This window comes from Triticum aestivum, chromosome 4A (assembly GCF_018294505.1).
Source record: "Triticum aestivum cultivar Chinese Spring chromosome 4A, IWGSC CS RefSeq v2.1, whole genome shotgun sequence".
NCBI lineage: Eukaryota > Viridiplantae > Streptophyta > Magnoliopsida > Poales > Poaceae > Triticum > Triticum aestivum.
In genome coordinates, this window is record NC_057803.1 from 605,257,926 (window position 1) to 605,283,602 (window position 25,677).

The 25,677-nt window shown below is 44.1% G+C and overlaps 2 protein-coding genes and 1 long non-coding RNA gene across 3 annotated transcripts; 2 read left to right on the forward strand and 1 right to left on the reverse strand.

The window, feature by feature from the left end:
* Positions 1–608: 608 nt before the first annotated feature.
* LOC123087463 (uncharacterized) lies at positions 609–4,505 on the reverse strand. Its single transcript, XR_006441389.1, has 3 exons — positions 3,944–4,505; positions 1,720–1,879; positions 609–1,579 (listed from the first exon to the last, which is right to left on the reverse strand). It is a non-coding gene; the product is annotated as an uncharacterized lncRNA (long non-coding RNA).
* Positions 4,506–9,501: 4,996 nt separating this feature from the next.
* LOC123087464 (la-related protein 1B) lies at positions 9,502–14,381 on the forward strand. The gene is made up of 6 exons (XM_044509482.1): positions 9,502–9,839; positions 9,978–10,440; positions 10,566–10,821; positions 10,919–11,009; positions 13,154–13,240; positions 13,590–14,381. The coding sequence occupies exons 1-6, from the start codon at positions 9,564–9,566 to the stop codon at positions 13,857–13,859; spliced, it is 1,443 nt and encodes a 480-aa protein (XP_044365417.1). The 5' UTR covers positions 9,502–9,563; the 3' UTR covers positions 13,860–14,381.
* A 3,660-nt stretch (positions 14,382–18,041) lies between these two features.
* LOC123087466 (GDSL esterase/lipase At1g59030) lies at positions 18,042–22,058 on the forward strand. The gene is made up of 2 exons (XM_044509483.1): positions 18,042–18,418; positions 21,061–22,058. The coding sequence occupies exons 1-2, from the start codon at positions 18,076–18,078 to the stop codon at positions 21,879–21,881; spliced, it is 1,164 nt and encodes a 387-aa protein (XP_044365418.1). The 5' UTR covers positions 18,042–18,075; the 3' UTR covers positions 21,882–22,058.
* The last annotated feature ends 3,619 nt before the right edge of the window (positions 22,059–25,677 follow it).

A 25,677-nucleotide genomic window follows, 5' to 3' on the forward strand; every position in this document is an offset into this window, starting at 1 on the left:
ATGAAAGATATTGTCTGCCTCATAGCATTCTAGTACAGATGAATTTCATGTCTTGCATAAAACAGCAACGTTAACACAATCAGTGCGTTTTTTCTAGTAGTGATGTCTGGCTTAGTTAAACAGAGGTAAATTAAACTTGCATTCATGGATCAAGCCTTCTTCATGTACTATCTCATTCAGCAAATCTAGCAAAATCTCTGCCTAACTCATCTAACGTATTGACAGCTGAAAAGAGGGATTACTGAAGAAAAACCATCTTCAAAAAGACATACCTGCAGATCTCCTACTGCCAGGTGTAAGAAGACTCCCAAAACTTGGTTTCTCTTTCTCCAATTCCTCAGGTTCAGGGTAACGCACCAAGCAAACTCTGCGTGAAATCTTCCCCACCGGAATTTATTCATCTACTCCCTCCGTTCCAAAATAGATGACTCAATTTTGTACTACTACAAGATTAGTACAAAGTTGGGTCATCTATTTTGGAACGGAGGGAGTACATGTTAGTCAAAAGGCCAATTGGCATACAGAGAGCACATGACATAAATATAGGTTAAAATGGACTGCTTGGGCTCATAACAAAATGGAAACAACACAGCCAGGGAGAGCTGGTATATTACTTTTACTCCCTCTATTCACTTTTATAAGACCTTGAAGACATTTCAGACAATGTGCAAAACAGCCCATTTTGAGCTGTCTGAAACGACTTACAAAAGTGGACGGAGGGAGTAGTTTTTGTTAAACCAATGTGAAATAAGCATTACATAGTTTGCTTTCTTTCCCCGCATTGTTTGCAAGCTTGTGTTAAAAATAAAAAACAGAACATAACCACTGCAGGTTACACACGTCGACAGTTGAATGCAGAACCCTCCGTCCGGGAAAAGTTGTCCACGGCGTAGTTCATTATGATTTTTGCAAATAAACCCTTAGGATTTTAAATCTCCTGCTAATTACCCCTTTGCTTCTTCCTCCTCCGGACGCCCGCGGCAGGAACAAGCCCAGCGCGCCGTCGGCAGCCACCGTAGAGCCCAGCGCGCTGCCGTCCACCTGCGTCGCCGCTGCGCCGCCGCTGCCAATCCGCGGCGCCCCTGCCCGCCTGCGCCGCCTGCACGAAGGCGAGCTGCGCCGCCGCCCACACGGAGGTGACTGCTCCTCCGCGGCGACCAACTGGACGCCCGCCTCCTCCACGGCTGAAGGCACCTCCCTCGTCGCCCTGCTCGCGTCCCTAGCCGGTGCGGCCCGCGCCCTCATCCTCTGCCCGCTTCCTCGCGCCCGCGGCCGCCGGTGCGGGATTTGGGCAAGTCGCCGGCCGCCGCTTCCTTCTGCTGCCGCCGCGATTCCCTCCAGCCTCTGATGCTGCAGCTGTTGGGCGAAGCCAACGCCCCCAGATCGAGTCCTCGCCGTCTGATGCTTCTGCTCCTCCTCGCCGTCTGATGCTTCTGCTCATCCTCGCCGTCTGACTTCTCTGCCCCGCGTCTGCTGTTGAAAAGGTGAATTTGTAGTAGAAATTGAAGTAGATATGTGAAGTGGAAATTTAATTGGGCAGTGCTACACCTTCACAATAGTGTGCAACATCCACATTCGCCTGAAAGGGAGAGGGAAGGTTAAAAAGTTCAGGTTCTGTTAACTGAACATGTTCAGGTTCAGGTTCTGTTAACTGAAAAAGTTTAGATTCAGAAACATTGTTGGACTGATAGGAAGTTTGTTGAACAGAGCAATCTATACCTGTAATTTGTACTGTTATGCCTCTGTTACTCCAGTCAAAATTTTCCTGTGAAAATTTTCAGTCAAGCACAACTGATCATGTAACTTGAGAAGATTACTCCAGATTTTGGAAATAATCAATTACTCCAGATTCTGTCCCTCCTTTGGAATGTGAAGTCCACTGGAAATGAGCACAAGTCAGGTCCGTCAAACTAAGATTAGTCAAAAGCAACAGAAGAGCACTAACCAACCAAAGTTCCACTAGAATTAGGCCACTAGAGAGGAAATAAACAAGTGTGCACCATTTATCCAATTGCAAACATGCCTAAAGTTTCCAATTGCAAACTAAGATTATTTGAATCATTTGAATTTATTTGATTTATTTGGATTTATACACCATTTGTCCAATTGCAAACATGCCTAAAGTTTCCAATTGTCCAATTTCAGTCATTCATTTTAGTCCAATTTTGTCTTCTTATTTCTAGCACACTGACATAGAAGATTTTTGCTCTGATTCACTTTTAGTCTAAAAAAAGACATGACACACCAGAGAAAAAAGAAGAAGAAAAAAGAAATCATGCCTTGCAGAAGAAAAAAGAAATCCCAGAAACACTTAACTGTTTTAGACACTTTCAGTTAACTGTTTTGAATTGTCCAAGTGGCGGTATTGTTTCAGAAATCCCAGGTGACTCCCAGGTGACTGTATATTGTCCCGGTGACTAAAGTTTCAGAAATCCCAGAAAGTTGCTGCACCTCTTTACTAAAAAGGGGCAAAACTGATCATGTACTCTGAAGAAATGTTGCAATGTTGTCACAGTAATTACTTGATCAAAATAATTCTGTCCTTAACTGAATAAACTTGATTTAGTTAACTGAATAAACTTGATTTAAGTATATTCTTACAGAAACTTTGCCTACTTTTGTGTACTAAGGCACTGAAAACATGATCCTCCTCCTACATTACGTATATCCATCCATTTTCTTTTGGCCACAACAAGAAAGATCTCCTTTCATCTTTTGTACTCTTGGTATGATTTTCTAGACATAGCCCTAAAATCTCTAAACACTCTTTTGACAAGCAATACTTCTAATAAAACTATGCATAAAAGATCAAAAAACAGCATAAATTGGAAAACGAGCAATACTTCTAAAACCAGTTGCAAGCAAATCTACAGTAAAATAAAATGATCCCATAGTGTACTTAATTCAGAACACATGGAAGAAACTTGACTAAATGTACAGATTTTGGAAAAAAAAATCCAAGTTAACTAAATGACTGATTCAATTTCAGGCAACTTGGAGAAGAGATCACTTGATCATTGACTGTACTTAATTCAGAACACATGGAAGAAACTTGTTAGAAACTGAAACGGTTAATATTGAGAATTAAGTTACTCTAATGGAGTACCAAATTTTGAGAACAAGCCATCTGAAAAGAGCACTAGCTAAGATCTAATCCTTATGTCCAGTTAACCACTAATTTACTGTAACCAATGTTCAGAGACAAATCAGACTTGACAGTAAAGATCAAAATTTCAGACTTGACAGTAAATATAGTGGAAACTGAAGATTATTTAGGAACACACACTTGTTCCTAAACTTGATGTCGATTTAGCAACACAGTCTTCAGTGAGAGTATAAAAAATAACTACTCCATCTACTTAAGTGATTCTACACTAAACCAGAACAAGTTGATGTTCAGTCAAGTTGATTTCAAACTTGACACATAAATAAAATTTGACATCAATGAAATTTAGACTATGAGTGCCTGCCCATGACATCTGCATGGTTCTCTACACCACACACCATCAACACTGCTAGCTACTCCTACTCGATCGCCCCAGCTTTTGCCACGGACAGCAAGAACCTAACACGTTCTCCACCTAGCAGCTAGCTAGGATGGCCATGAATCCTCTCTCCCAGGAGCGCCCCAATGCATATCCATGGGGGGTGGCCATGTACACGAACCTGCACTATTGATTTGAACTCTTAACACTACTGAAAACCAAATTCAGTGAACATACACTTCAGAAAATTCAGTAAACATGCACTCGAGAAAATTCAGTGACTGCAGAACATACACTCCAGAAAATTTTCCGTGATCTTGTACTCAATTTTACAGTGAACTTGCTAAAGAAGCTCCCAAGCTTCAAGATAGACTAAATTGACAGCTAATGTACTCAAAAGAAGCATTTTGGAGTACAAGAAGGGGAAAGCGGGAGGCAAGAAGAGGGGGGAGCCGCACCTTGGCAGGAGGGGGGCGAGGGGACTGGGTTGGGCTATGGGCAGACGGAGGCGGGGGCGGGTGCCTTGGACCAGTCTGGGAGTTGGCGGCGCTTGCCGGACTCGGCGGCGTACGCGACCTCGATGGCCTGGAGCTCCGCCTCGGCCTCGGCGTCTCGGCGACCCACACAGCGGCGTGCGCTTGGAGAATACTGGGTTCGTGGTCGACGGCGTCCAGCCAATGAGGAGGTGGTCGACGACGCGCAGGGGAAGCTCCGGCTCGCCGCCCTCGGGGAAGGACGCCGTCGGATAGCAGATCGAAAAAAGTCGAGCCTTCCTCGCCGTGATTCGCCATGGGGGGACGATGAGAGGAACGAGGAGGGGGGAAGCAACGCGGCAGTGGCGTGGGGAGAGGGAGCTCCGGCGACGCGCGGGAGAGCTATGCGGGGGAGCAGAGGAGGTGAGCTCTGGCGCGGGGGAGCTCCGGCGAGGGGGAGACGAGCAAGGGAGCTCTGGCTCTGGCGCGGGGAGTGTGTTGTTTGTCGGAGGAAAGGGGAGGTGATTTTCGCAAAATGTCGTCGGAGACAACTTTTTCCGGACGGAGGGAGTATATTCTTAGACTCATGTTACTTATATTTACAAAGTTGGAGCACAGCTATTGCACCAACTTCTTTTCATAATACAAGTATATGTCATGCAAATAGCACTGCTTCTCCTGAAACTCACAACAATGGGAGCTTTATTTCTACAAGATAATTTTTTTATCAGTTGGCACGGATACTTTTTTTCTATCAGAAAAAAAGTATCCGTGCCAACTGATAAAAAAATTATACCACACATATGATCCAACTCCTTGTATGCCCGTTAAACTCTAAGATTTACATTCATGGTATACCCTCTTTACCGTGTTGAGATTTGTTCCCTTCATTGCTTCAAGAGGAATAAGCATGTACCGTAACTCATAAGAGTTAGACATTTGGAGATAAACTTCCAGCGATGAAGTGTCATGTGCTGTTTCTTCTTTTATTTGTTACTCCTTCCGTTGGAAAATACATGTCATGATTTTAGTTAATTAAACTAAAACCACGACAAGTATTTTGGGAAGGAGGGAGTATTTCCCTTGAAGAGTAAGATGCACATTTTCTGAAATCAAACGTGGTGCTACAAACTATCACTGACTAGTATCCAGTGAATTAAAATTCTGGCAACGAAGCAAAACATGGTGCTACATAGTGCGAATTTAATTAGGGTTTACCAACCCATCGATTGTGTCATCAATACGACATGGAAATACTAAACCAAGACGGTCAGAATGCTTCAGCAAATTTCACATTACTTCAATATAATGGAAATATAATTAAAGTACTACATTTGCAAAATACTGTACAATTAAATTACTACTCACTAAAGTTGACATTTCAAGTACGTACCAGCTTTCATTTGAGATCCTGATGGAATGAAGACAGTAGCATCCGGCTGTTGAGCAGCAAAGCTGACGGGTTCATACGATGTCCCTGCCAAATAACGTACATTAGATATACCTGAATGTTTGTGGAGAAGCATTCATAGCTATTTTAATTAAACAATGGTATTTTCAGCCTGTGAGAATGGAGAAGGGACTATACAAGTCAGCTAGTACTACAAAGTATTACTGAAAAAGTTTACAAGTATATATCACGTGACACACCAAACTTCTGGCAGAACATCCACAAAAGAATAACATCATCTTTTTGTAGACTGAAGCGTAACATCTTGTTAATTTCTATTTCCATTCCAAGGATTCAAGAGGGACTAATAAACAAGCAAATTTGAATAAGAGGAAGCTGAGATTGAACTAAGAACTCAGGACGCACTTGTGGGCCTGCGTAACATTAGTGACAATCAAAGACCCAGCATTGTCTGAATCTTCTTAACAGTTAACAAAATGAAAGACAAGTGGCAAGCAAGTAGTTCCATTTATATAATTAGCACAGCTATCTTTAATAATAAAGAAGACTGTCCAGAAAAAAACCATTTCGAAATAATAAATCGAAGTTATTTACCCGAAGGACTTTCCAAATTTCCCAAGTTTCCATTGTGATGAAGCGTAAGAGAAACCTCTTCACCGTGAAAATCAGAAGCATTTTACCTGTGTAATAATACAGAAAAATGTTACCTTGGAGCCCAAATGCAGCATACGAGTAACATGCCAGACGGGTGGGGGAAAAAAATCAAACTTCCAAGTTACATACATGGTTTAGAGGCCACTGTATTAGCCAAAGTTCTGTCGAGTCAGACAACGGGATTTCAGGTTTACCCTGCTCTCCACTCTGGCTCTCCTGAAATGCCGGTCCAGGCTCATAACTAGTACAAGCATGCAGCAAGGTGTCAGATGCAGCATTTCCTTTCATTTTTTTCTTGTTTTTTTTACATTTTCAATTCTCTTTCTGTGTTGCTGTTTTTTTTGTTATTTTCATTTTTATAGGTTTTTCCCTTTTCTGATTTTTTTACTCGTTTTTCTGGTTTGGTTTTTCATTGACAGGCGAATGCTTCCGAATTCTAAATGAGGCCGACCAAGACGAACCATAGAACCCTCTTTTCCCCCACCCTGAATTCCAACGACGACGAGATCTCTAACCAAGAGGGAGGGCATGGAATTGGAGTTTACCGGGGCTTGGGCTTGGGCTTGGGCTTGGGCTTGAGGGAGGTGTGGGCGGCGAGCTCGCTCCGCCGCCGTCGTCATCTCTCTCTCTCTCCGGCCTCGGTTTCTTTTTTTTTAGCAACACCCTAGCCTCTGTTTTTTCTTATCCCTTCATGGTGGGTCTATGGGCCGGTCAGGACAGGACGTGGTAATGCAGCAATGAGTGCATACTGGGCCGTCCGTCCAGCGGCCAGAAACTGGATGGGCCTCCACCCCCTTGTGTAGACTAAGTAACTCGCCTCTCTTGGCTAAAAAAAAGTAACTCGCCTCTCAATCTTATTCATTTCTGTAATTTCTAAAAAAAACATTTTCTGTCAGACAAAAAAATATTTTCTCTAGTTTCTCAAAAAAAAAAGTTTCTGTATTAAGCATCTCCAACAGATTGTTCTCAAAAGAAATATCTCTAACAGCTCCAAGTTTCCCTGTAAAGTTTAAAAACAAAAACCTGTATAATTCAGGGGAAGTTGTCTGGAGAGATTAGTTTTTTCTTTTCTCGTAAACATCTTCCCCTGAAATCCATTTTTCTCTATTTCCCGTTAAACAAGCATACAAATGACACATGCATCGAAATACCACCTGAATAATGTTATATTAGACACGCATACGTGATAATGATTTGAAACCCAAAGTTTGTGAAATTTGATTCAAAATTCAAATTCAAGCATAACAGATGGTCCAAACAATGTGAAATAGAACATAATACGAACAAGTTTATTGACCATGAAGCGACCACAGATGCTCATCACGAAGTTGTTCATGACCCGCGTGGTTCTTGATATGTGGCTGAACAGGTGGTATATAAATCTTGCTCCCCTCATTCTGATAGTGATTGTCTGACGGATGTTCCCGCTCATCCTCTATGATCATACTCCACGTGGTCATGGTGTGCCTCAAAATCACCCACGTGGTCATGGTGTGCCACAAAATCTTTTGCTGCCATAATTGCAGAGGACCTAGCAAGGTGAGTTGGTATAACCACAAATGACTGCTCAACATCCTTTCTATATGCTTCTTGACGCCTCACAAAGTGAATAATTTTGTTAGCTTGAGGGTTTGATATTGTCTTCACAAAAGACCATGGAATATATGTTATCAACAATATAGTAGCCCATGTTGTTGTTGGGAAACGTAATGGAAAACAAAAAAAAATCACCCTACATAACAAGTTTCTAGGATCAGTATGAAGATACATATGAGATAGATCGGATCGTTACCAATACCATCTCGGAATTTGCAGCGAAGAAGCATTGGTGTAGATTCCCACGGGTAGGATTTACAATCTCTGAACGCGAGAATTTTTATCCCTTGAATGAAGATCGAAAGCATGATCTCTCCAGTGGGTTGCACGCGTATGAAGTTAGTGATCTGACAACACTTCACTATCCAGAACTTAGCGTTGCCGGAGAACTAGAGGGTGGAGCGGCCTCACGACGTTAGGAACTTGTTTCGTAGAGAACGAGAAGGGGCACAGAGAATTGTGTGCCAAAGAGGGGATGAGGGGGTGCACCCCTCCTCTATATATAGAGGTGCATGGGAGGGATGAGACTTGGAGGAGGGGCTTCACCCATTTATATGACTCATACCGACATGATATTATATGACTGTACTTCACCGATCTATAAAGAAGACAACTTTCCTTCCAGCCACGTATATAATAAAGCGCAACAGAATATTCTTGCTCCTTTTTTATATGAAAAATAGGCTTCACCCATTTATATGACTTATACTGGCATGATATTATATGACTGTACCTCACCGATCTATAAAGAAGACAACTTTCCTTCCAACCACGAATATAATAAAGCGCAACAGAATATTCTTGATCCTTTTTTATACGGAAAATACGTTAATAATAATCCGACACAAAGATCCAATAAATGGATTTTGCAACCCCAGCTCGGAAATGGAACAACATGTAAGGGTAGGACCCAACTACCACAACCTAAGCTCTTCTAATGAAAAATGAATACCAGCAATATTACATATATTTTGTGGTAGGCCAATCAAGACCTGGTCATCAAATAAAATAAGGAAACTATCATGAAAAAAGTGAAAATGACGGTCCAAGTTGATGTGGAGCAAAGAGACTGCTGCAAGTCATAATAAAGACAATCCAAAATTCTAGACCACCAGGTAAAGTATAGAGCATAGAAAGTGTTAAGGTGGCTTCTTTACACATATGTTCGGTTGGCCAATCAAGATCAGGTAACCGAATAAGTTAGGACAAGACCATGAATTTTTTTGAAATGATGTGATCGTAGAGCCTGTTGCAAGGCATAATAAAAGGCAATCAAAAAAAATCTAGACCGTCAGATAAGGTATAGTGAAGGAAGTGTCAACGCACCTTCTTTATAAACGTGTGTCGTGACTCGCGTGATAACCTAGTGACGTGCCCGCGTCATCTCTATTGACACAGTGCTTGCGGCTAATCCCACCACGCGCGGCCTGTCACCTCATACATAGACAAGGATTCAAATGCTCGCGCCAAAAAACCCGTACGCTGTCGCTCGGCGGGTGCGGGCGTATGCTATAAAACGACATGATTAGGATCCTTGAGTGCATGCGAAAGATCATACTGGTCATCAAATACATAAATGTTCCCGAGTATCTCCATATGGTCCTCTCAAATCTCAAAAGAAAGGATCAACATGAGGCACTCACCCATCAAGATCAAAATCAAAGAGGAGAAAAAGATGTGTGGAAATTCTTGAGGGAGAAGAAAGAAAGAAAGAAGAAAGAAGAAAGAAGGAAGGAATCCATCCATGAGAAAAGCTTGACTGAACCCCAAGCAAACCCCTAGCCTGCTCGGCCCAAACGCAGGGCTAAAGGAGAGGTGGGGTCCGGGTGTCATAGAGACGAAGCCCTAATCGGTGGCATCATCGCCAGAGCCCAGAGCCGTCCCCCCTCCCCATCCCTGGGATCACCAACTCCTCTCCCCCTCCCTCCCCCCGCCGCCGCCGCCATGGAGCCCGCCCCCGCGTCGCCCGATCCGGCGCCCCGCTCCCCGGCGCCGTCGCCGGCCAAGAGGTCCGCCTGGAAGCAGCCCTCCCCCTCCGCCGCCGCAGCCAACGGCGCCCCGCACGCCGACGCGCCGCCGCCGCCGGCCGTCATGGACGCCGACCACTGGCCCGCGCTCGCCGACGCCGCCAGGACCAAGACCCTGCTCCCGGCCCCCGCGCCCCCCTCCGACTCCCCCAAGCCTCCCCCGGACCCCGCCAACGCCGCCGCCGCCTCATCGGTCAGATCTCTCTTTCCCCTCCCCCTCCCCCTCCCTCTCCCCCCCGCCGATGATCAAGATGGTGCCTTTCCCGCCGTTCGTTCCTTCCTTTGTTTGCGCGATTGATTCGGTAGCTGTGTGGTATCTTGCTCTTTCCAGGCCATGGCGAACCAGTCCAACTCGCCCCGGCACGGCGGCTCCGGGACGCACCACGGCCGCCACAAGACGGCTAGGCGCGGGGGCTCCGGCGGCAGCGGCGGCGGTGGGGACCACTCCCCGCGGGATCAACAGGAGAGGGGCGCAGGCGGCTGGGACCATGGCGGCGGCGGGAGGGGTGGCCAGAGAAGCCACCACAACAACGGCGGCAGGAGGGGCGGTGGCAACGGTGGCCCGGGCGGCCCAGGAGGTGGTGGAGTTCCTCACCACGGAGGGTTTGGGGGCCGCCGGAGAGGCGGGTTTGATGGTGGCTTCTACCGTGGCCCAGCAGCAATGGGCATGGGGCCGTACATGCGGGGGGCACCGCCGCCGCCCCCTCCGCTGACCGTCGCTCCTCAATTCATGGGCCCCCCTCCTCCCGGCTCGCATGTGCGAGCCTTTGCTGGACCGATGATGGCGTTCCATGGTGAGGTTTTACTTCTCTCGTATTGCAGATATCGCATTGCATCTGCTTTTAGTGCTGCTGATGTAGTGATGTACTCCATAATCTGCTGGTATTGATCGATTGTCACTATGGTGTGCCATGTCCAGATATGCCATCGCCCGTGTCTCCTGTTTCCCCAATGTACTTTGTTGGGCCTCCGCCGCTTCCGGAGGCTCTCAGGGGAATGTTCGCACCTCATATGGTCGGGCCACCTGCTTATCCCTACTTCCAGCCCCAGGCTGAGCTTGAGCCTGAACCTGAGCCTGAGCCTGAACCTGAGCCTGAGCCTGAGCCCAAGGCTGATCCGGATTCTGAGGCTAATCCCCGCCAGAAGCTGCAGAAGCAGTTTGAGTTCTACTTCAGGTTGTTACACTGATTTTTTGCATCATTGAGTTAACTGTCGCAGTGGGTCTGTGGCTGTACTTCTGTGTTGCTGATACCCATGTTCTTTGATCCACAGCAAGGATAACTTATGTGGAGATGTTTACTTGCGGCAACATATGGATGAGGAGGGCTTTGTATCGGTCCCTTTTATGTCAACTTTCAATAAGGTCATCATGTTTACCGTTTTTCCTTAACTTGCCTTTCGAGACCGCCGATTAACATATGTGTATGTACTTTTTCAGTCACCATGCCTTTGCGTTGCATCATATTAAATACACTAGATTGTTGATCTTTTGATCTTTATTATGCACATGAATGTCGACTTCTGTTTGTAATTGCATTCTGTTCTGACTAGGTTATATGAGATGCTAGTAACTATTGGCTGCTGGATTTTCTGTTAAGCTTTCTTTCAGGCACTATAGATGCTTATTCTCTTCAAAATAAATTCTCTGGCTTGATGTTAAAGTAGTGATTTTTTGGTTGGATATTTGCGATTTTGCATCTGGTTTTTAGAACGACGGAATATTTCCTGCTCATCCCAGGCTTGGTGTGTTCCTCTCTGTGCCATCAGTTGTGTTGGGAGATGGTGCTTTATAGGAAATTGCTTTATTCTTCCTGGACCAGCATGAATATGCCTATCATCTTCATGTCCTTTTCTGGTAGATTGTGTGAGTGGTAGTGCCTTGTGCGTGTGCATGCTCGAAGTAGTATGACGGAATATTTTCTGCCCATCCCAGATGTGGTGTGTTCTTCTCTGTGTCATCTGGTTGTTTTTGAGTTGGAAGATAGTGTTTTATAGACAAAGTGTTTTTGAGTTGGAAGATAGTGTTTTATAGACAAAGTGGTTGGACTCCTCCCTGGACCCTGCGAAAGCGGGAGCTACGTTCTACTGGCTGCTCTTAGATTGTGTTTTAGCATGAATACATCTCCTTTTTTGTTAGATTGTATGAGTGGTAGTGGCATTGTGCGTGTGCATGCTTGAAGTCAGTTTAACATGCCTTCGTTGTTTGTTGGGATGCTTATTGCTTTACACCTATTATATATAGAATGGATGCCTGCATACAGTTTTGCTGCAGGTTGAGTATATTACATTGATTGACAAGAGAAGAGGTAGCGAGTAGCAAGCTATATTGTGATTGAACTTAAGTATTTATGTCAGGAGTGCATTACCATGTTATCATGCATTGATTATGAATGCCAATCAAGTATCAGGGCACTTGTGTGTGTTCTATTTTTGGCAACTTTTCTTTAGATATTGATTTTAAAAAATCGAAGTCTTTACCTGGGGACAGGTATCTGATCTCTATCTGAATTCTGGTTGGCTGTAAGGTAGGAGTCAAGTCTTTACCTGGGGACAGGTATCTGATCTCTATCTGAATTCTGGTTGGCTGTAAGGTAGGAGTTTAAGTATAGCAGTATTGAATACTCCCTCTGTAAACAAATACTCCCTCCGTTCCGAATTACTTGTCGTAGATTTGTCTAGATACGGAGGTATCTAGCACTAAAATGAGTCTAGATACATCCGTATCTAGACAAATCCAAGACAAGTAATTCGGAACGGAGGGAGTACTGTATAAGACGTCTTATGTTTGTTTACGGAGGGAGTATTTAAAGAACATTGCAGTTTTGTGACAATAACCAGACATAGTAGACTCATCTATTTTGTGCTAAATAAAAGTAGCATGTGATTAACGTACTATTGCTCCCTACACCACTTCTCATTGATAAGAGCCTGTAAAGTGTTGAAACATATCATTTCCTTTGTTGTTTATTTCTCTCTGAGGTATCACTGTGCTCAAGTACACTCAAATTTTTTTCATACTGCAATATTCTTGTGCGACTCCAATGGACTGGCAGTAAAATAGGGAGTACAAAGACAAAGGATGTGCTGTGTGGATAGTTTGTAGGTTAGCGGTCCTTCATTCTAGGTTGTTGTGGCAAGGCCATCCAGTATCTAATTTCACAAGTGTTCTGTGTTTTTTAGTTAAATCAGATGTGCAACCCTTGCTGTAATTTTTCTGCATACGTGACACTGCAGGCTTTTAGTTTTCTCCTTTAGTTGATCATGCACTAGATTATCGATGAATCTAGTCAACCTTGTTGCTTTGCTTTCCCTGTTGTTGCCAATTTTTCCCATTCACTATTTTTATTTGCGCGCTTGTGCATCCACAAAAAATGGCAAGGTACTTGGTCCTTTTGTTTTATGATGACACCATATGTATATACACCTATTCTGTGGATGTAAAAAGGAGGTTCAAGCTGAATATGTTTAAGAAGTCTGCGAACCGTGCTGAAATATCGTTTTTTGCAGGTCCGGGGAATCACTGCCGATATTCCTAACGCCAATTTGCAGTATATAATAGAAACAATTCAGTCCTCGTCTATACTGGAAGTGAAGGTACATACTATTACTTCACTCCTGTTTCAGCTATTTGAGGGCAAGTGGTGTGAACTATCGCATCTGTATGATATGGGGGTTCCTTCAATGCCCACAAATAAAGCATTTAATTTCCATTTAAACCGCACTAGAATAGTTTCCGCATTCATAAACATTCAACTAGAGTTGGTTTGGGACTCGACCAATAGTTAATAGCATTCATGACCATTGGACTAGGAATATTTCTGGCATTGATAGACACTGGGCTAGAATAATCCATTCCCTTCTCTAATGACCGAGTATTCAAACTTTTGAGACATAGAATAGTTTTTTCCACTAATGCAGGGCCTCGGTTTCTGTGTTGATGCAGGGCGACAAAGTTAGGAGGAAAGATGACTGGGACAAATGGTTAATTCCGAAAGAGAGCAACCCTAATATTCCGTCAAGCTCTGCAGCAGCTGTGCCAAGCCCCAGCACCAATGTGAATGATCTGACAGCACAGCTTGGAGGTGTGGGCCTGCAAGAACCAGCTGGCCCTAGTAGCACGGTGGACCAGAACCATCATGAGGTAGTCCAGAATGGATCGGCTTCCAGCAATAACCCAGCACCGGCAGCTGAAGAAAGCGCTGGTCAGCGCTAGCCACACACCGTCTCATTATCACACCATGACTGCAAGGGTTTTTGTCCGAGCGCGAGTGACGAGAGTAGAAATGATGATGATACTTTGCGATTTTTGGAAGGTGGTATGCTTGCGGGGTTGCATTAGACTGACAAGCGGGTTCGTTTTGCGGGGTTGATGTGGCTTTCTGGTTATTGGTGAAAATCGGCCTACTAGCTGAAACGATAGGCGGCCAAACAAAAAGGTTTATCGTGTAGGGGGGCATCAAATGCGATGAGGGGGAGAAGCTGAAGAAGAGGATGGAAAGACGCTGCTGATTAGGGCTAGTTGCTTAGTGTGCGGTTCCCGACCGCTGTCGGTTATTTTGGCTATGTGGGTTATTGAAGTCCAAAACTCTGTCGGTTTCTTCCCCCCATTTGGATTGGATGTAAACCTCCATTTTTTGACGGAGGATGATGATGTGATGAACTCTCTTGTCAGCTGTTTCGCCAAACGAGAATGTTGTACAACTCCTTGGTGTACTATTTTACAGACATTTCCTCTCGTGTGCTGTGTTTGGTTGCACCCTCCCATGTGGCTCTGGGAGACGTTGTTGGTCGTGTTGTGTTATTGCTTGCTTCTCCTGTTGATGCATTGTTGCTCTAGTTTTTGGTTTACAATTGCTTACGGTGTGCAGATGCTTTTGTTCTGCATCTGCGTGTCATTGGGTGGCGCTATGCTGGAAGTATGATGTATGCAATCCCAATGGAATTCCAGCAATTAGGATGAGCATGCAGTGGCGAGAAGCTGGAGCTACCAATACACGATCCACCAACAGTTTAAACCGTGAGGTACACCATGGGCAATGCCACCATCTGTGTGCTAATGCTGAATATTCTGATGGAGGCATCGTGCATTTAGGATGAGCGTTGCAATGCTGGCAATATGTATGCCATCTATATGCAGACCATGTTTTTCTTTTTTCTACTCTGTTCAGTTATTTTTATATATACCCCTAAAAAAGTTATTTTGAGATATATGCAGTAACAAATTCATTATAATAATACTGTAAAAGAGAGGAATTTCGGCGATTGGGATGAGCATACAGTGGTGACAAGCTGAAGCAGCTACACCTAACAGTATAGAGTTACTAGAATCTAGCTACAGGCCATACTGATCAACAATTGCAGCTGACGGTTGAACGCCAATTTCTGATGTTCAACCAAATGTTGCTTAACACTAACATGGGTGACATTGTGCACATTGTCTCTTCCTCTGTATCTGTAGACAAGAGAATGTAAACAAGGCACCTGAGGTATATGCTTTACGGGAAAAAGATCTGCAGAAAAGTCCAGCAAAAAGGAGCCGGAAGTGGAGTTTCTACTCCCAGCCTCCCAGGTGCATATATACTCCTACACAGTAAAATGCGAAAAAATAGTAAATATATTTTTAAAATCTGATTTTGTTTTGTAACAAATATAGCTGAATGTTTCGCCTGCATGCGCATAGTCCGGGAACAAAAATATATTTCCTAATGCTCTATGAAAAATAGACACAACTGATGCTAAAAAAAAGAGAAAAGGTAATTTCGAAACCATTATATTTTGGAGCACTGTTTTTTAAAAAAAAAATCAATGTCATTCCATCACAAAAATTTGCATGCAGTTAAAACATTCAGCAATGTTTATCCCCCAAAAAATATGATCTTATTTTTCAATTATTTTGCTATTTTTTTAGCATTTCACTGTTCATCCACAAAAAAGACACTTCCGCAAAGGACCATCCAGGAAAAATTCGGGCATCCAGGAAGAATTTGACCGTGTCTAGCTAGGAAATAGATGGACGATGAGGTAGTTAGGTTGGGTATCACATAGATGAGGTTTCAGAGAAGAAAGAGATGTGGTGATTGAGTGAGGGCATCACACTGCAGGCCTGAAGATTGTGTAGGTGAAAACATTGATGTGTTACTTTCTTGTCCAAAGTTTTGTCCCATCATATGCAAATTCTCATGCACTACCGTTTAGACGTTTTCGACTTCTAGTCAGATGTAATTTGGCATAGGCTACGGGACATGCCCCCCCCCCCCCCCCCCCCCCCCCCCCCCCGCCCGCGGTGCATAGGTCTAGTTTCTTCACAAAGACCAGCTATACATAGGTAGGTTTCGATCATGTTTAGGTAGGTTTCGTGGTCATTAATGAATTAGTTCTCTCTCATCTCCCTTGTCCAAGAAGATTCCCAAAAAATATGCTAGCAATTGGTAGAATTTTCAGAAAAATGTCATATTTGTTTGAAGAGAATAGAAAGAAATATTGAGAATCGAGTCTTCGTATGGTACCCCCCTCCCTCCATAAGCTTTGAGAAGGGTAATTTCATCTAATAAAAATTGTATGATTTTTGGAAATCAATGGACTAATTAGTCCCTATTTTTTAGGTGTGTCGGGCCTCTTCGTGGTTAGGACACATATAGTGGTGCTAACTTAGCAATACCACGTAGAATAATTGTTAAAGTTGGAAGAGAGAAGAATCAACATAATAGTTTTGTCTTCTCTTAGCTAGTAGGTGATCTCTTAATAAGAAGAGCAGTTTTAACATGGTCCCTCTTACCCCCTCTTTTCACATGAGAGGTAAGAGTATAAAATAGATCTTAGCCGTTGATCTCATCAATGAATGGCTTGATTGACTCTTACCTTCTTACCTCACATGTAAAAAAAGAAGGTAAGAGGGACCATGTTAAAATTTGCCTAATAAGAAATACAGTACACAACATTTTTCTTCATTGTATAATATATCTTCTCTTAGTTACATATTTTCCGGATTCAATTTAATCACCCATAATTTTAGGGCCATACAATCATTGATTGCTACACAACGCCAAGAGATAATCCATTCTAGAACATGCTTGTTTGTCCTCTTTACATGCCATTCAATATTCTCCCTTTGTGTAGCGTCGATTGTATTACTAGCGTTTTATGTTTTCTCGTTAATGTTAGGTGTATTAGGGGATAGATGCATAGTGAGCCAATCCATGTACTCAATCCGATCCAAATTAATTGTCGCAGACAATTGGCAATTACTAACTTGGATCGAGGGAGTACTCGTTTGTATGACCAACGACTCCATGAAACAATGCATGAAGCCTTATAAACTAGTGTAGGGTTCTTAGATTGTGTGTGTTCCATTTTGAAGCAAAACTATTGATAATGTACATGTATGGCGTTGAATCAGCTGCTTAATTTAGGAACGATTTAACAACCAATTGGGGGAGTCACTGTCGAAAAAGAATTCCTGGCTAGCCTCTTAACTACTAGTTTCTTATCATACATGGCCTTTCATCTTGCACAGCTCCTAATTAAGCAAGAAGTAGCATGTAAATCAGAATCGAGTTTCGGCTGCCTTAGAACGAGGAGCAACGGTGATATACATGGGCTCATAATGTCATCACATTGCCTTCGCAGAAGCAATTTTGCACGTTCCATGTTTCCCTGGATCGACATAGGATAGGAGATGCGTCCCGACATATATTCTTCGGAGTACACGTTGCATTCTCAGAGTGGTAGACGCACCTGCCCTTCTTTTCAGAGTAGTACATTAATGGTGCCACGTTAAGGAGTCTGTTGGGGGCACACTATGTATGTATAGCCAATGAATGAATGCACATGCATGCATGCATGGGCTGCAACAACGAATGTTTCTCAGTCTCAGTGACTTGCTTTCATGCATCATGTACACAGATCCATCTAAACAAGTCGTCAACGTACTCTACTTTATCAATGGAGAACACGTACACATATACATACATAATGGATCAGTAATGAATGCCCACCAAAGTTGGTGAAGAGATGGATGGATTATTCGATCTGTCTGTCCGGCAGGAAGAACATGCAACCTGTCCAGTGTTCAGCTTGCTGTCGATGCACACATAAATATACCCATTTGATGCACGCAACAGTGCTCCTCGTAAATGCAACGCGTTGATCTTCGACTAATCGATCGATCGATCTTGCACCGTGCATGCATGGCATGCACCATTGCTGCTACTCCCTCCGTTCGGAATTACTTGTCTCGGATATGGATTGCTGCTAGGTTGTAAAGTCATGGAACCCAACATGCGAGAACAGTTCCCGGGGACGGCCGGCACTGTGCGCGCGTACATTCTCTCCATTATCTGGCTTAGCTCACGATCTGTGTACCCATGGACAGAACGACGTGTATAAATAGATCAGATCGAGCTGTGGCCGCCCTGCGTTGAGGCCAGTTGATGATGATCACGTTGGGGAGCAAGATGATGATCACCAGCCGGTGGCGGCTGCTCGTGGCGGCGGCGGTGGCAATGGCGATGGCAGCGCCGGCGATAGTGTGCGGGAGGGACCTGAACCAGACGATGACGGCGCAGGCGGTGCAGCAGCAGCAGGGGAGTAGTAATAAGAAGCCGCTGGTGACGGCGCTGATCGTGTTCGGCGACTCGATCGTGGACCCCGGCAATAACAACAACCTGCCGGCGACGAGGATGAAGGCCAACCACGCGCCCTACGGCAAGGACTTCGCCGGCCATGTCGCCACCGGCCGATTCTCCAACGCGCTCCTGCCCCCCGACCTCATCGGTACCTACCTGCTTACCTCCTCCCCTCTGTCTAGCTCGAGTAACATCAGTAGCATGCATGCATGCATGCGTACGTCACTTCCTGCATGCAAAGAAAAGTGATACTCCCTCCGGATGTCTTTCAAAAAATAGATACTCCCTGCGGATGCATAGGGCGAAAATTTAGTATTCCAAATATATAACCTTATTCTTTGATAATTTTCTCTCTATTTTTTATGGTGACACGGTCTTTATATAACCTTATTCCTTGACAATTCTTTCTATTTCTTAATGAAGTTTAGTTGATATATCGAGGTGATACAACCGCATCGAAGGAATGCCGGTCTCTACATAGCACGATGTACACAACCAACACAAGAGAAAATAAAAGATCGTTTTACACAAGTAATAAAAAAGTCCAGCCTTTTTATGGGTTGACCATTCTTTCTACCGAAGAAGCATATGCATAAATTCATTAAAGAACTAATCTCTATGCACTATGGAAGTAAGATAAATTCAGACATATGATTTCCAAATATATACTTTTACACATCTTCTCTTGCCTTCTTTCCGATCTTCCTATCGACATTCTCGAGTGGCCCACCGACCAGAGATACTGATGAGAAGGGTATTACACTTCCCCGCAAAAAGAGGAAGGGTCTTACACTACTTTCGTATATTGGTAATGTTCCTTTAGAGGACCTGCCTTGTGTGAGTATTGTCCTCTCCCTAGTGCTCAGTTAAAAATATCGTCCAGGTCTTGGGTTTAAGCTAGTAGGAATATGGTCCTTTTCCACCTTCTTCCTCCTTATATCCATTGGCCTTGTCAATTCACAGCTGTCATGCAACTATGCCAAGTGTGCACTTCGGTCACACCTTCCCTCTTCTGGTCTAAACTTGAGCCTATGTTGCCAATGTTTGTGTTGCGGAATATCAAAATGTTACATTGTAATCATATAGAAAATGCAATTCCACAAATAGAAGCCATACAAAACTAATAGAAATAAACAAATCACAGTTAACAAAATAACCAGAATTTGCAGTTGACAAAAAAAGTGCATACAGAACTAATAGAAATAAAAAAATTACAGTTAACAAAAATAAGCAGAATTTCTCAAAAAAGCGGCCCAAACTTCACAAAAAGTGACTGAATCACTCTTTTAGAAAAATGACCGAAACTTCAAAAGGAAAACACTGTAGTTGAGAGTGTGGTGTAATTAAGCATGAGCAGTTCAGTGGAGAGGATATATTCTTCCTGTCTGTGCAGGACCAGTCCGTCCAACTCCAATCAGTGCTGCATACTCCATGGATTTGTACCTTTGCTCATCACCTTTATGACCCGGCTACTTACAACAAAGTGACTGAAAATTACAAATAAAAACAAAACAAACATAAAAAAAGTGAAAGCGCAGTTATATTTAAAACAAAGTGCAATTGCATCAATACAAAACTAAAAGAAATAAACAAATTACAAGTAACAAAACAATTACTGGAATTTTACAAGTGACTCAACTTCACACGAGTGGCTAAATCCATACAAGTATAATAAAAAAAAGACTAAAACTTCAATAAAAAAAGAGGCGCTCCTTTACTTTTAAGCATGAGTAGAAAGATAGAGTGTGTAATTAAGCATGAGACAATGGTAATTGTTCAATAAAAAAAAGACCAAAACTTCAATAAAAAAATGGCCTTGTGCCATTTGAGTAGAGAGAGTGTGTGTGTAGTTAAGCATGACCAGTGCAGTAGAGAGGATATATGCGGAGGGGAACTTTTGGTCTATGGGGACATATGCACCCTATATGGGAAAAAATTAGTAATTCAACAAAAAGTCAAAAATTCCTGAAAATATTTTTGAAATAAACTTGACCTTCTATTGTACTTGTGAGAAATAAAATCCACAAAAAAAATATCCTTTTGACTTCTTTTCAAAAAAGACAAATTTTTGGCTAAAATGGTGTGAATAGTGACCTATAATAGCAAATAAATTTTGTCTTTTTTGCTGTGAGGTCAACCTTTTTTTTCGTCGACATTTATATATCAGTGCAAAAGTAAGTCAAGTGTTTTGTCAAAATAGTTCTTTCCTGTTTTGACTTTTTATTAAAATATTAAAAGAAATCCCCATATAGGGTGCATATACAACCAGGAACCAATGTGTATTTCCCGGATATATGCTTCCTGTCTAGATCTGCAGGACCCCAGCAGTCAGTCCAATCAGTGATGCATACCCCATGAATTTATACCTTTGTTCATCTTTATGACCCAAACTACTCAACCGTTTCACTTTGGAGTAGTTCTCAACTTGTTTTAGAAGTGATCCATTAACTACTTAACATTTTTTCGATGATCAATTACTTGGGAAAGTTCTGGCTACACCGAGACACACTGCATCCATGACCCATGGTGAACAATAAAATAAAATAAAACAGCAAAAAAAATCAACAGGTTCTGAAACTTTGTGGCTTAGATTATGACCAAATGGTGTATGTGCTTGAAACATTAGGTGCAAAAAAACATTCGCAGATCTCCATGTAAACAAAGAAAATTCTGCTCAACAGTGGACAAAAATTTGAGCACCACTGCAAGCCACATGTTATTTTACTGTTCATCGTGGTTGTAGTGTGCCTGCTTGACTAGCATGTTAATTTCTGGTTTAATGCATTTCAGCTCGGAGGCTTAACTTGAAGCCTCTTCTTGGTCCATGGCTGAACGTGGAGCACACGCCGGAGGACCTCCTCACCGGCGTCAGCTTCGCGTCGGGCGCCACCGGGTTCGACCCGCTGACCCCGCAGATCGTGAACGTGTTCACCATGGACCAGGAGCTGGAGTTCTTCGACGAGTACCGGCGCAGGCTGGTGGGCATCGTGGGGGAGGCCGAGACGCGCCGCATCATCGCCGGCGCCTTCTTCTTCGTGGTCACCGGGACCGACGACTTCGCCAATACCTATTTCATGACGCCCTACCGCGCCGGCGACTACGACATCCCGGCGTACGTGGACCTCCTCCTGGTCGGCGCCGAGGCCTTCCTCCGCAACACCAGCGCGCGCGGCGCCCGGAAGATGGGCTTCACGGGGATGCCGCCCATCGGGTGCGTCCCCTCGCAGCGCACCATCGGCGGCGGGCCGCGGCGGCGCTGCGAGGCTCGCCGGAACTACGCGGCGCTCATGTACAACAAGGCGCTGCAGCAGCTCATCGACAGGCTCAACGCCGACCCCACGTTCCACACCCTCGTCGTCTACTTCGACATCTACGACATCATCGAGGAGCTCGCCGTGCACGGCGACCGGTGGGGGTTCACGGAGCTCACGCACGGCTGCTGCGGCTCCGGGCTCATCGAGGTCACCATGCTCTGTGACACGAGGTACATGGGGGTCTGCGACGACGTGGACAAGCACGTGTTCTTCGACAGCTACCACCCCACGCAGAGGGCGTATGAGATCATCGTCGACCACATCTTCAAGAACTACGTGCCCCTCATGCATCTCTGATTGATTGGCCCATCCATTCTTGTTAATTTGATTGTGGACGATGCATGATAGTGTTGTACTACCAGTGGAATGCAGTGATACTTCCTTATATTAATTAGCTTTTACGGATTTAAGATGCTGTCGAAGACGATAATGAATGATTCGAAGGGTACCTGCATTCTCCTTTTTACATTTTAACTGTGATTCCGTTAGAAAATATTGCTACTTTTTACTCCCTCCGTCGCATAATGTAAGACGTTTGCTGACTCTAGTGTAGTGTCAAAAAACGAGGGAGTATGTTTTAGCTGTGTGAAGCTGAAAAAACCTTGAGTTATATACTACTTCCTCCATCCCGAATTAGCAGTAATAGATTTGTCTAGATACATATATATCTAGACATGTTTTAGTGCTACGGACATCCGTATCTAGACAAATCTAACACAACTAATTTGGAACGGAGGTAGTAATATTTATTATTGGCATACCAAACACATGCCAGAATGACATGGCATTTAACTTGATTAACAACTCAGGCCCATATTCGTTAGGGATATATCCGACTAAAAACAGAGAACTGTCAGGTTGACCCAAAAGCTCAAGAACCAAAACTGGGCTTGGGCCTCACTTTTCAGCCAGCAGCCCGGCCAATAAGCCAAAAGCCCAAAACGAGTGGGCTTAGCTATTTTTTAGGTAAAATAAGCATACTACTTTTGTTTTATCCCACAACTAATATAGTCATTATTCAATACGAAAAGAGCCGTTTAGCATGTTATCGCACCACATGAGGCTTGAGCTTGGCAATTTTAGGACGAGCTTTGTAGAGATCGGCCCAAAACCCGACCTGGCTTGGCTATGCCCATGTCTATATCTGACATGGCACAAGCAATGTGGTATGGCTAGCCGCACTGATTTGACATAATTTGATACAATTTCATTGAATTCAATTTTTAATGAAAATTAAGTGAAACTTGCATTTTCTTGTGTTACGTTGCGTGGTGAACATTCCATTATTTTGTTACCCGAAAAGTAAGCATCGGGCAAAGTCAAATTTTGGAATACACTCTAATAAAAAAATTGCATCCTAGTTGAACTAATGATAATGTTTCAATGTCCAAATATTCGAGAAAATACCGTTTGTTGCTCTAACATTCCATAGCTTTATATGCTTGTAAATTTGAATAGAACATCCTTTGGTTTGCTCCTATATAGAGAAAGGCAAGAGCTGCAATATATTGCTTTTGTAGATGTTTTTAGGGCAATTCATTTTAGCACATAATTTGTTATTTTCCAAGGAAGCAATAATGCTTGTCCATTTTAAATAAACTTACAAAAATTTAGCACATAACTTGTTTTTTTCTAGTACTTGCTGTTGGGGATCGTAGCAGAAATTTAAAATTTTCTACGCATCACCAAGATCAATCTATGGAGTAATCTAGCAACGAGGGGAAGGGAAGTGCATCTAAATACCCTTGTAGATCGCTAAGCGGAAGCGTTGCAAGAACGCGGATGAAGGAGTCGTACTCGCAGCAATTCAGATCGCGGTTGATTCCGATCTAAGCGCCGAACAACGGCGCCTCCGCGTTCAACACACGTGCAGCCCGGTGACGTCTCCTACGCCTTGATCCAGCAAGGGGAGAAGGAGAGGTTGGGGAAGACTCTGTCCAGCAGCAACACGACGGCGTGGTGGTGGTGGAGGAGCGCGGGACTCCAGCAGGGCTTCGCCAAGCACTACGAGAGACGAGGAGGGAGAGGGGTAGGGCTGCGCCAACAGGGTGATCGAATCGTGTGTTGGGCTGCCCCTTTGCCTCCACTATATATAGGGGGAGAGGGAGGGCTGCGCCCCCACCTATAGTTCCCACCCTAGGGGTGGCGGCATCCCTAGATCCCATCTAGGGTGGCGGCCACAAGGGGGAGAGGGGGAGGCGCACCTGAGGTGGGCCTTAGGGCCCATCTGCCCTAGGGTTTGCCCCCCTCCCTTCTTGGAGGCACCTTGGGCCTTGGTGGGAGGCGCCCCGGCCCACCTAGGGGCTGATCCCTTCCCACTATTGGCCCATGTAGGCCTCCGGGGCTGGTGGCCCCACCTGGTGGACCCCCGGACCCCTCCGGTGGTCCCGGTACACTACCGGTGATGCCCGGAACACTTCCGGTGGCCAAAACCATACTTCCTATATATCAATCTTTACCTCCGGACCATTCCGGAACTCCTCGTGACGTCCGGGATCTCATCCGGGACTCCGAATAACATTCAGTAACCGCGTACATACTTTCCCTATAACCCTAGCGTCATTGAACCTTAAGTGTGTAGATCCTACGGGTTTAGGAGTCATGCAGACATGTCCGAGACAACTCTCCGGTCAATAACCAACAGCGGGATCTGGATACCCATGTTGGCTCCTACATGTTCCACGATGATCTCATCGGATGAACCACGATGTCGAGGATTCAATCAATCTCGTATTCAATTCCCTTTGTCCAGCGGTATTGTACTTGCCCGAGATTCGATCGTCGGTATCCCGATACCTTGTTCAATCTCGTTACCGGCAAGTCTCTTTACTCGTTCCGTAACACATCATCCCGTGATCAACTCCTTGGTCACATTGTGCACATTATGATGATGTCCTACCGAGTGGGCCCAGAGATACCTCTCCGTTACACGGAGTGACAAATCCCAGTCTCGATTCGTGCCAACCCAATAGACACTTTCGGAGATACCTGTAGTGTACCTTTATAGCCACCCAGTTACGTTGCGACGTTTGGCACACCCAAAGCACTCCTACGGTATCCGGGAGTTTCACAATCTCATGGTCTAAGGAAATGATACTTGACATTAGAAAAGCTTTAGCAAACGAACTACACGATCTTGTGCTAGGCTTAGGATTGGGTCTTGTCCATCACATCATTCTCCTAATGATGTGATCCCGTTATCAACGACATCCAATGTCCATGGTAAGGAAACTCTAACCATCTATTGATCAACGAGCTAGTCAACTAGAGGCTTACTAGGGACATGGTGTTGTCTATGTATCCACACATGTATCTGAGTTTCCTATCAATACAATTCTAGCATGGATAATAAACGATTATCATGAACAATGAAATATAATATAATAATAACTAATTTATTATTGCCTCTAGGGCATATTTCCAATAGTCTCCCACTTGCACTAGAGTCAATAATCTAGTTCACATCGCCATGTGATTAACACTCACAGGTCACATCGCCATGTGACCAGCATCCAAGAGTCTACTAGACTCAATGATCTAGTTCACATGACTATGTGATAAACACTCAAAGAGTTCTGGGTTTGATCATGTTATGCTTGTGAGAGAGGTTGTAGTCAACGGGTCTTGCCATATTCAGATCCCTATGTATTTTGCAAAACTTTATGTCATATCGTAGATGCTGCTACCATGTTCCACTTGGAGCTATTCCAAATTGTTGCTCCATTATACGTATCCGGTATCTCTACTCAGAGCTATCCGGATAGGTGTTAAGCTTGCATCGACATAACTCTTTACGTCAAACTCTTTATCACCTCCATAACCGAGAAACATTTCCTTATTCCTCTAAGGATAATTTTGACCGCTATCTGGTGATCTACTCCTAGATCACCTTTGTACCCTCTTGCCAGACATGTGGCAAGGCACACATCTGGTGCGGTACTCAGCATGGCATACCGTATAGAGCCTATGACAAAAGCATAGGGGACGACCTTCGTCCTTCCTCTTTCTTCTGCCATGGTCAATCTTTGAGTCTTACTCAACTTCACACCTTACAACTCAGGTAAGAACCCCTTCTTTGACTGATCTATTTTGA